Source organism: Mizuhopecten yessoensis, unplaced genomic scaffold (assembly GCF_002113885.1).
Source record: "Mizuhopecten yessoensis strain PY_sf001 unplaced genomic scaffold, ASM211388v2 scaffold8365, whole genome shotgun sequence".
In the NCBI taxonomy this organism is placed as follows: Eukaryota; Metazoa; Mollusca; class Bivalvia; order Pectinida; family Pectinidae; genus Mizuhopecten; species Mizuhopecten yessoensis.
Genome location: NW_018407511.1, coordinates 73,730 through 85,231, shown reverse-complemented (window position 1 = coordinate 85,231; position 11,502 = coordinate 73,730). Strand labels below are relative to the sequence as shown.

General features: G+C 38.0%; 1 protein-coding gene across 7 annotated transcripts in view; it reads right to left on the bottom strand.

Moving 5' to 3' along the window:
- LOC110455732 (phosphofurin acidic cluster sorting protein 2-like) overlaps window positions 1-11,502 on the bottom strand; it is an 83,239-nt gene that overhangs the window by 65,609 nt on the left and 6,128 nt on the right. For all 7 annotated transcript variants that reach the window (XM_021506059.1, XM_021506064.1, XM_021506061.1 and 4 more), the window contains exon 3: window positions 10,466-10,555. In XM_021506059.1, the coding sequence (XP_021361734.1) occupies window positions 10,466-10,555 (90 nt within the window). The remainder of the gene's footprint in view (window positions 1-10,465; window positions 10,556-11,502) is intronic.

Genomic DNA, 11,502 nt, shown 5'->3' with positions numbered 1-11,502 from the left:
GGCCATATTGGATTTCTGATCGACCCGAAAAATAACAACACTTTGTCAGGACCATGAGGCGATCATTCCTACCAACTTTCAGTTCAATCGGCCCAGCAGAACTTGACTTTAAGTTTGAAATGCAAAAATGTTAACGGACGACGGACGACGGACGACGACGGACGAAAACGGATAGCAATAGGTCACTTGAGCTAAAGCTCAGGTGACCTAAAAAAGGTCTACATAAATACCAATTAGCAGACAATGTGGCCAATTAAGTGAAAGTGACAGGCAAAATGAGGTAAAACTCTTTTCACCTATATGCCAGAAGAGTCTTTCCGATTTTCACCACATACACCATTGTACAGCATTATATGCTTAACAAGGCAAGGGTAGAGCCAACGCCGTGGTTTTCTTAATGGTGGAATAATTTGGTCCTTTGCTCCTCGTCTGGATACCCGAAAGTATGCAGGGGATTGAGTAAAAATTAGTACATCAGAAATAGATTCAATCACATCAGACAAAGGAGCAATAGGTAGTTCTTGTTGTTTATCAGAAGTATCGACCGGTTTCGCCCCTACAGTGGGCTTCTTCAGGACAAAATTATAGGATATTTCTACCTATGCAGATTTTGTATTTTTCCATCTGCTTGCATGCTACATGTAACATACATGTCTCTTCTCAAAAGTAGGAAAAAAGGCCTTATGTATAATGGGGAAGTTAATGCAAAATATCATTATAACCTATAAGCAAGGGAATAACCACTACAAACACTCAATGTCCATCTCCGGTTGTGTATGTGTTATTTCCTCCCTAATGCCATGAGTGACCTTTGATATAAATTACGTACCCTTACAATAATATCAAGACACAGCAACTATCTGTCCTTTTGTTACAAGATGATTGATAAGCATATATGATGACTCGTATCATTTATTTTTATCTACACAGTCTACGTTAGAAGCCTGATCATGGGCACTATGGGCAGGTGAGCTTAAAAAAATCACCACAGCTTCATCCATCAGCTCAACAGTATTATTTACTGAAGATTTACACTGTACACATTCATGTAACAAGCTCAAGGCTGATTGGTATTGTTTTCTTCCTACACATCAACGAACCTGTTATCTATATAATCAGTATTTCTGTGTTTTTGTTGTTGTTTGATTGTTTGGTACGGGGATAACAGCTTAAACAAAACAACAAATAGGCTGATTGGCATAGCAGCATTTTGGGTACTGCCTTGGTTTGGATATTATTTTTTTAGTTGTGTCTCAACATAAAACTATCCCAGTAGTACAGCATTGATTACACAGATTGAAATACCTTACATGGTCCTATATATACTCTGCACACTATATGAATATTGATATATTTGCTAGTGTAGATGACCTGTGTGAAACTATGACGTAAACTTATTTCTGTCTAAATCACCTGCGATAAATTGTCAATGTTGGGGAGACCAGTATCACTGTGTGGGACTGACACGGGATATAGCTAGTACCGAAGCGGGCATGGAAGCTGGGCATAGTCAAATCACGTTAATTTTTCCGATATTTCTTGTATTTTCTGGTAGTGTAGAGACAAATAAGGAAGCATGACAGTCAAGCATAGACGTAATTCATATCTGAAACAGGAGGCATGTAATTGTTTTGGTGTAGTTGCAAATTATTTACAAAAACAGTCTGCCTAGTACCGCTAAATCTTCATTCGCAACAGCAAATATTGTCTTGACTTGACATTTGCCAGTGGATTATATACATTTATATGCTAAGATGATTTCTAATAGTTATATAGTCATGATAATACATGGAATCGCTCTAGATTATGCTTCTTCCTTTAGATATTGGTATAACTAATTTTGGTGAAGTGTACGGCGAATAGGAGTACATTGTACGGCGAATAGGAATGTTTAAAATAACTGGTGTACGGCGAATAGTTCATATGGTATACAGTATTCAAGTGAACACCTTGCCTAAATGTGACATATTTTGTTAAAGCTAAACTTAAACTAACGTTCCCTGATTACCATAAATCGCCTACTGTGTAAAATGCATGCACCTTATCGTACGTAAGTTGTATAACACCAAAGATTACAAGAGACAACAATGCACTCAATACAGTCAGATAACCACTAGTCTACCTGTGCTGTAGATGAAAAGGAAAGGCCAAAATGATAGTTGTGTCTGTTTTTCAGCCCTCAAAATATAAGGGTTGCAAAATATTTGTTTTAAGTACCAATTATAAAACAATGTTTCAGACCATAATTTAAAAGTGCCTATTAAAAGTTGATGAAAATAAAGTTAGAATAGACTTTGAAATCTTGAGTAGGAATGAAACAGACTTTTCCCATTGCCTGTTAAAAGTATACATATATTTAACACTTTCAGACGTCTGTGTTGCCTTTACCACTTGCTGTTTACAGATAACTGTAAATAAATTGAGGATATATCAACTTAACTATCGTGTATTTCTTTGCAAATCTATGTATTAGTGCAGATTTTCTCTACATCATCCTTAAAATTTCTTGTGTAACCCCTCGCCCTTGTATATTAACGTTGTGACATGGAAAGAGTATGTCACCTTCTGCCTAAGTTCCAACTCTCCACCGCTATTGCCAAGGTCACAGCTAAAGTTCTGACTCTCCACCGCTATTGTCAAGGTCACAACTTAAGTTTCAGCTCTCCACCGCTATTGTCATGGTCACAGCTTAGGTTGTATTATAACATGTGAGAAATGGGTACTCCTTATCATTATTTAACTCGAAATTCATTAGACTTTCGACCTTCTTAACCCTTTCCCTTTACGATATCATTCAAAAGTGTTACAAAGCAACATCATTGGTATGTTACTCCAATGGTATAACAACATAAAAACGTAGCTAGTACAAATGCTCGCTCCAAACATGGTTATGTTAGTAAAGCTATTCGCCGTACTGTTAACATGCTAATCACTGTACACTTGAAAATGTATCAACAACTATTCGCCGTACACAGACAAAAAAACATTTAAGTCAATTACATCGTAATGACTACATTTAGACATATGACCATTACATGTTTATCCCGGTATCATCTACACATGCCAGTAACGTCCGTTTCATCATCATATATGTCATACTTTAATAGCTATCTCTTCTTCTTTCTTAGTAAATGATTTTGTACCGGTACTTAGTAGTCACTTTTTACCAATATCTTCAGTCTTCAGATTGCATGAAAAAGTTTATGAATCATCTGCATCACATAAATCATTGTTTATTGTATAACTGTTGTGCTCCTTTATTTATCTCTACGCTACCAGAAAATACCTGAAATATCGGAAAACAGCCCGTGGCTTGTCTGCGCTTAGCGTCGCTGCCCGCTTCGGTACTAGCTATATCCGGTGTCAATCCTACACAGTGAGTATATAGGTGTATCCCGTGCACAGTGGCTATTATTGGTTTGGATATATTTTTTAGTTGAGTCTATAATTTCTCCAGTAGTACCATAGTACACAGTAATTGATTACACCTATTGAAATACCTTACATGGTCCTATATATATACTCTGCACACTATATGAATATTGATATATATGCTAGTATAGATCTAGATGACCTGTGTGAAACTATGACTTGAACTTATTTCTGTCTATTCATCTACAGTGCATAATGTCAATGTTAGAGAGACCGGTATAGGTGTATCACAGTGGCTAGTGTCAATGTTAGAGAGACCAGTATAGGTGTATCACAGTGGCTAATGTCTATGTTAGAGAGACCAGTATAGGTGTATCACAGTGCTAATGTCAATGTTAGCGAGACCAGTATAGGTGCATCACAGTGGCTAATGTCAATGTTAGCGAGACCAGTATAGGCGTATCACAGTGGCTAATGTCAATGATAGAGAGACCGGGATAGGGGTATCACAGTGGGTAATGTCAATGATAGATAGACCGGTATAGGTGTATCACAGTGGTTAATGTCAAGGTTAGAGAGACCCATATAGGTGTATCACAGTGGCTAATGTCAATGTCAGAGAGACCAGTATAGGTGTATCACAGTGGCTAATGTCTATGATAGAGAGACCGGTATAGGTGTATCACAGGGGCTAATGTCAATGTTAGAGAGACCCGTATAGGTGTATCACAGTGGCTAGTGTCAATGTTAGGGAGACCAGTATAGGTGTATCACAGTGGCTGATGTCAATGTTAGAGAGACCAGTATAGGTCTATCACAGTGGCTAGTGTCAATGTTAGAGAGACCGGTATAGGTGTATCACTGTGGCTAATGGCAATGTTAGAGAGACCGGTATAGGTGTATCACAGTGGGTAATGTCAATGATAGATAGACCGGTATAGGTGTATCTCAGTGGTTAATGTCAATGTTAGAGAGACCCATATAGGTGTATCACAGTGGCTAATGTCAGTGATAGAGAGACCGGTATAGGTGTATCACAGGGGCTAATGTCAATGTTAGAGAGACCCGTATAGGTGGATCACAGTGGCTAATGTCAATGTTAGAGTTACTGGTATAGGTGTATCACAGTGGCTTATGTCAATGATAGAGAGACCGGCATAGGGGTATCACAGTGGTTAATGTCAATGATAGATAGACCGGTATAGGTGTATCACAGTGGGTAATGTCAATGATAGATAGACCGGTATAGGTGTATCACAGTGGTTAATGTCAAGGTTAGAGAGACCCATATAGGTGTATCACAGTGGCTAATGTCAATGGTAGAGTTACTGGTATAGGGGTATCACAGTGGCTAATGTCAATGTTAGAGAGTCCAGCAAAGGTGTATCACAGTGGCTAATGTCAATGTTAAAGAGACCAGTATAGGTGTATCACAGTGGCTAGTGTCAATGTTAGAGAGACCGGTATAGGTGTATCACTGTGGCTAATGGCAATGTTAGAGAGACCGGTATAGGTGTATCACTGTGGCTAATGGCAATGTTAGAGAGACCGGTATAGGTGTATCACAGTGGCTGATGTCAATGTTAGAGAGACCAGTATAGGTCTATCACAGTGGCTAGTGTCAATGTTAGAGAGACCGGTATAGGTGTATCACTGTGGCTAATGGCAATGTTAGAGAGACCGGTATAGGTGTATCACAGTGGGTAATGTCAATGTTAGCGAGACCAGTATAGATGTATCACAGTGGCTAATGTCAATGTTAGAGAAACCGGTATAGGTGTATCACAGTGGCTAATGTCAACGTTAGAGTTACTGGTATAGGTGTATCACAGTGGCTTATGTCAATGATAGAGAGACCGGCATAGGGGTATCACAGTGGTTAATGTCAATGATAGATAGACCGGTATAGGTGTATCACAGTGGTTAATGTCAAGGTTAGAGAGACCCATATAGGTGTATCACAGTGGCTAATGTCAATGTTAAAGAAACCAGTATAGGTGTATCACAGTGGCTAATGTCTATGTTAGAGAGAGCAGTATAGGTGTATCACAGTGGCTAATGTCAATGGTAGAGAGACCGGTATAGGTGTATCACAGTGGGTAATGTCAATGTTAGAGAGACCCGTATAGGTGTATCACAGTGGCTAGTGTCAATGTTAGAATGACCAGTATAGGTGTTTCACAGTCGCTAACGCTACGGAATGTAATGTGTATCACAGTGGCTAATGTCAATGTTAGAGAAACCGGTATAGGTGTATCACAGTGGCTAATGTCAATGATAGAGAGACCAGTATAGGTGTATCACAGTGGCTGGTGTCAATGTTAGAGAGACCAGTATAGGTGTATCCCAGTGGCTGATGTCAATGTTAGAGAGACCAGTATAGGTCTATCACAGTGGCTAGTGTCAATGTTAGAGAGACCAGTATAGGTGTATCACAGTGCTAATGTCAATGTTAGCGAGACCAGTATAGGTGCATCACAGTGGCTAATGTCAATGATAGAGAGACCGGGATAGGGGTATCACAGTGGGTAATGTCAATGATAGATAGACCGGTATAGGTGTATCACAGTGGTTAATGTCAATGTTAGAGAGACCCATATAGGTGTATCACAGTGGCTAATGTCAATGATAGAGAGACCGGTATAGGTGTATCACAGTGGCTAATGTCAATGTTAAAGAAACCAGTATAGGTGTATCACAGTGGCTAATGTCTATGATAGAGAGACCGGTATAGGTGTATCACAGTGGCTAGTGTCAATGTTAGAATGACCAGTATAGGTGTTTCACAGTCGCTAACGCTACGGAATGTAATGGCACTTAGCACCACCAGAAAGCAATCTGGGCCCACGTACATGGGGATGAAGGCTATTATGCTCATTAGTCTGTGGTGAGAGGGAGATGGTCTTGCTGACTAGTACACTGTCAGCCTGTTATTCTTGACAAGACTACCAAGCATGTAGCCCTTATTGACCACATTTGATGTATGAAATCATTTGATGGGACGTAGACAGAAGCTTGTTTTCAATGATTCCATTGATCTGTTCACCACGGCAAACGCATCTCTTTATTATCAGCTTGAAACAATCCTCACTCTCCTTTTTCACACTAGCTACATGTACTCCCTTTTTTTCATCTGACTTTCCTTGGCAGACCGCCAATACCTTTCCCCTTTTAGTATAATCTCCCTACCTTTTCCTGAGTATACTCAAATACCTGTATTGATATTTATAGCGCTTCAACCCTATATGTTAACCCTTTATATATAAGTTGTCTGTACTTAACACCAACTGATTGCATTCAGTCCATACTATGAGCGTCAGAGTACATGTATTTCTAATTTAATCAGACATAGTCACTGTGAACGTATTCCAACCACTCCACATGTTTATAATTAGATCCAGATTCTGTTAACATGGATGGCAGCTGTTACTGACAAAGACTCTGAAAATTAATATCTAATACAATTTGGCTGTCCTTTATTCCATTATAAGAACAAAATTCACTGCAAAATATGTCATTTTACATTTAAATCATTTTATAGAATTATGGCATGGTTCAATATAACGTGACACCAATTATTGGATTACAATAAATCTCTCAGGCTAACTTACTATCTATAATGGGTATCATCATCAGAGACACAAAAAGACTATCACTTTTCTTAATGGGTATCGTCAAAGTTGTTTTAATCAAAAGTTTTACTGAAAAGGAATGAAGAATTGGACCAGCTATCCCCAACAATGACCAGTTTGGGTCAATCCCTACAAAAACTGTTTTACAGTATTCTTACGCCATGTCGCCTTTAAGCAGATATTGAGTTTAAGGGTGGTCGTGAGTATTCAAACACTGTTCCAGACACATTCAGGAGGCATTGTAGTCCAGTGGAAGGATGCTGGACTCGTGACTGAAGGGTTGCGGGTTCGAGTCACGGCACGGCACTGTGTTGTACATATTTATCATTGAGCAAGATACTTTACTCTGCTTGTTCCAGTCTACTCAGCTGTAAATGAGTACATGGTTGGGCAGTGCTCCAATTGTAGAATGCTAGCTGTGAGTGCCGAAATGGCAGCACCGGCTGTATGCTCCCCAGGGAGTTGAGAAAGATATTGGCTGGTTGCAAAGGCCATAATTCATAACCACAGATAATAATTTATGAACCGCTTTGAGACGACCTAACCTACGAACTAAGTTGTGATAAAGCGGTATAAAAGAACCTCAAAATATTATTATTATTATTTTGTTTTTAGATGACATTGTATGTTTTTATTACATGTTCAAAAGCAAAACATTGTTATTTTTGTTTTCTCACAGCTGTGTTTCTCCTCAAAAAGTTTCTATTCATGTGGGAGATGTATATGTGATAAAAAGGCTTGGGCAAGACTAAAATAAATGAGATTATGTTGGTTTCAGGCTTAATAGGGTCCTGTGGTTTGATTTTGTTGCTGTCAGGCATGCCAATGTGAAGCACCAAACACAAGTCTGAAATAAAACTGCCTTACTTACGGTTGCACATGTGCAGTTAATGTATAACGTACAAACAAGATGATCAGAGTGTAGTACAAAACAAAAATACTGCAACTAGTGACTTACATACAAGGGTTTAACATATATCTTTTTAATCATAAAACGACTGATTAATTCAAAGGAAAGAAATGAATACCTCCATCAGTGGGGTAAAGTCATAGTCAGTGGAAATTATTGTCTTTTTCATGATACAGACCCTGAACAGCAATGTACATGTGTTGTGTATGCTTTATATATTTTGTATACCTGGGTATGGGTCAGGTTTTAAATCTTTGATACCTGGGGCGTTAATTTTGTACCTGTGATGGCCTTTTTAAATCTTCACTCTTAACTTACTAGCCACAACCTTTCATCATGGCACTTTGGGCCTAGATTAAAAGCCGATCCTGCATCAATTTAACACTATAACTTCATACTGATGCTCTGCATTGTTTACCAGTAAGATACCTGTATTAAAGCTTGGTGACATTTACTATTTACCTTGACCAACAGCAAACAACATCTGGTGTAAATCCTTCCAATACAATGTCACTGTCTGACCTTGACCACTGCCAAGGAGCAAATTTCACTGTCTGACCTTGACCACTGCCAAGGAGCAAATTTAAATGCTACCATTCCCAACAGTATTGCGTCATTATAAACCAGGCATCACAAGTAATACAAATCTATAGACCAGGCATCACAAGTGACACAAATCTATAGACCAGGCATCACAAGTGATACAAATCTATAGACCAGGCATCACAAGTAATACATATCTATAAACCAGGCACCACAAGTGATACAAATCTATAGACCAGGCATCACAAGTGATACATATCTATAAACCAGGCATCACAAGTAATACAAATCTATAAACCAGGCATCACAAGTGATACAAATCTATAGACCAGGCATCACAAGTGATACAAATCTATAAACCAGGCAACACAAGTGATACATATCTATAGACCAGGCATCACAAGTGATACAAATCTATAAACCAGGCATCACAAGTAATACAAATCTATAAACCAGGCAACACAAGTGATACAAATCTATAGACTAGGCATCACAAGTGATACGAATCTATAAACCAGGCATCACATGTGATACAAATCTACAAACCAGGCACCACAAGTAATACAAATCTATAAACCAGGCATCACAAGTGATACAAATCTACAAACCAGGCATCACAAGTGATACAAATCTATAAACCAGGCATCACAAGTGATACAAATCTATAGACCAGGCATCACAAGTGATACAAATCCCCTTGCATTCACACATTGTAACATATGTAAGAGGAAATGAGGTCACTGGAGCGATGATATTTTTTTTTCTAAAAATAGTAACAGTGACATTGACCTTCAACTTAGAAACCTGAAAGGAGAAGTTGTTCAAGGCATTGCCATACCAAACACTTGTATAAAGTTTCATGAAATTCCATTGAGGAATGAAGTTGGGAGAGCGATGACAAAGATTTTGTAAAAATTAGGAAAAGTAATCTTGACCTTTAATGCAGAAACCTGAAACACAAACTTGTTCAAGGCATTGCCATACCAACACTTATATGAAGTTCATGAAATTCCATTGAGGAATGAACAATGAGGAATGAACAATGTACGGGCGGAATCATATCTCCCTTCAAACTTTCGTTGTGAGGGGATAATAATATTAAATGTAACACTGCCCATTAAGAAGAAATTCAATTTGATTTGACCTTTGAATTCATGGCTGACTTTTTCACCATGACCTTGTCCAAATCTAAGGTACTTTACTCATGTATCAACAATATTACTTCATAACATTATGCAATTATTATTTTCATTTGAACCATGTGACCTTAACCTAAGTATATGGAACAAAGATATGATTTCAGATGCTTATATTTCAACCCTCTATGTTGAGATGCTATTTAATAGAAAGAAATAGGATACATGATGGATGCAGACAATTACTTGCCTCTATGTCAATTTTAATTGTAAAAAAAAGATACTATATTTGAATCAATACGTACATAAAATATGGAAGTTGACCTTGACCATGGACCAATGTGGTATTGGACAAGGTGAATCACAGATAACAAACTTTGATCATGAAATCCAACATGGCTGCCCGACATCCATATTTGTTCCTCCTACGTATACTCACAAACAAAAGCAAAATTGCACAACTAGGCCACCAGGGTAACCTGTATATAACACTATATATATATAACACTAGGTGTTGGTAGTATGGGTACTTGAGCCTGACAACTACGCCACCAGGGTAAACTGCATATAACACTAGGTGTTGGTAGTATGGGTACATGAGCCTGACAACTAGGCCACCAGGGTAACCTGTATATAACACTAGGTGTTGGTAGTAGGCATACTTGAGCCTGACTGTACCAACACCTTGTCATATCAAAAGGTTCATGATCAGTTCCTCTTGATGTTGTCAGTAAGATCAGTTGTCATGGCAACATTAGACAAGCATCGTTTAAATCCAAATGTACCACAATGGTATAACTCTTGCAAATAACAAAGTTTTGCTAATCTATATGAACATTGTGAGAGTCAAAATAATGATCTTGGGGACTTACCTGTAGAGAAAAGGCAAGGTCTAATTCCACGTCCAGGAGACCTGAACTCGGCATGCATATTTCGTTGGAGCGAAGTGTTCTCTTGGAATTCTGAAATAAAAGTAGTATAGATATACAGTTATGACACAGTTTTAGGGTAGAATGCTTTGGGTAATACTGACCACTAATCCACTGTCTAATCACTGAAAAACACCTAACAATATTTTTGAAAATTGTTACAACGTAACAATAAATGAGTGAATTGGTATACATGAATAAGCAGTAATTATGTGTTTCACTTCTGATCAATGGATTTTACCCTCTGACCTTAAATATGGGTCAAGGTCATGATTGCTTTTTGTAATATTTGTATTATGTAACATTTCATTAGGCCCTTTGGACAAGGTGAGCAAAAAAATCTGACAGAAACAATGAATTCTCACGTGGATAAATAGCTCTCCGATTGATTTTGCAGATTCCAAGTAATCAGATGGAATCGGGGTACACAAATGTATCACAACAGCCATATATAATTAGTAATAATGTACATGCACTACATACCATGACTACAGTTCATCACCACGGTAACCAGAAACAAAAATGATTATCGGGGTACTACACCAATATGTATAGACAATGTATACCCTATTCAAAGAGATTTTGCTGTATTTACAAACATCAATACATACATTGTTTTAACTTGTTCACCTCTGAAATTTAATAATGAACTATTGCATTTTTTCAATTGGAAGAGTTCAGTTGTGTCTTCAGGGGTGAATGAGTTAGAGCTTAACACTCATCAGGAGCCCTCCCAACTACGTATTTCACAGCTCTGTCTGATTTTCAAGCTTTAGCTGATAGTATTTCATAGTTCTGTCTGATTTTCAAGCTTTATCTGATAGTATTTCACAGCTCTGTCTGATTTTCAAGCTTTATCTGATAGTATTTCACAGCTCTGTCTGATTTTCAAGCTTTATCTGATAGTATTTCACAGCTCTGTCTGATTTTCAAGCTTTATCTGATAGTATTTCACAGCTCTGTCTGATTTTCAAGCTTTA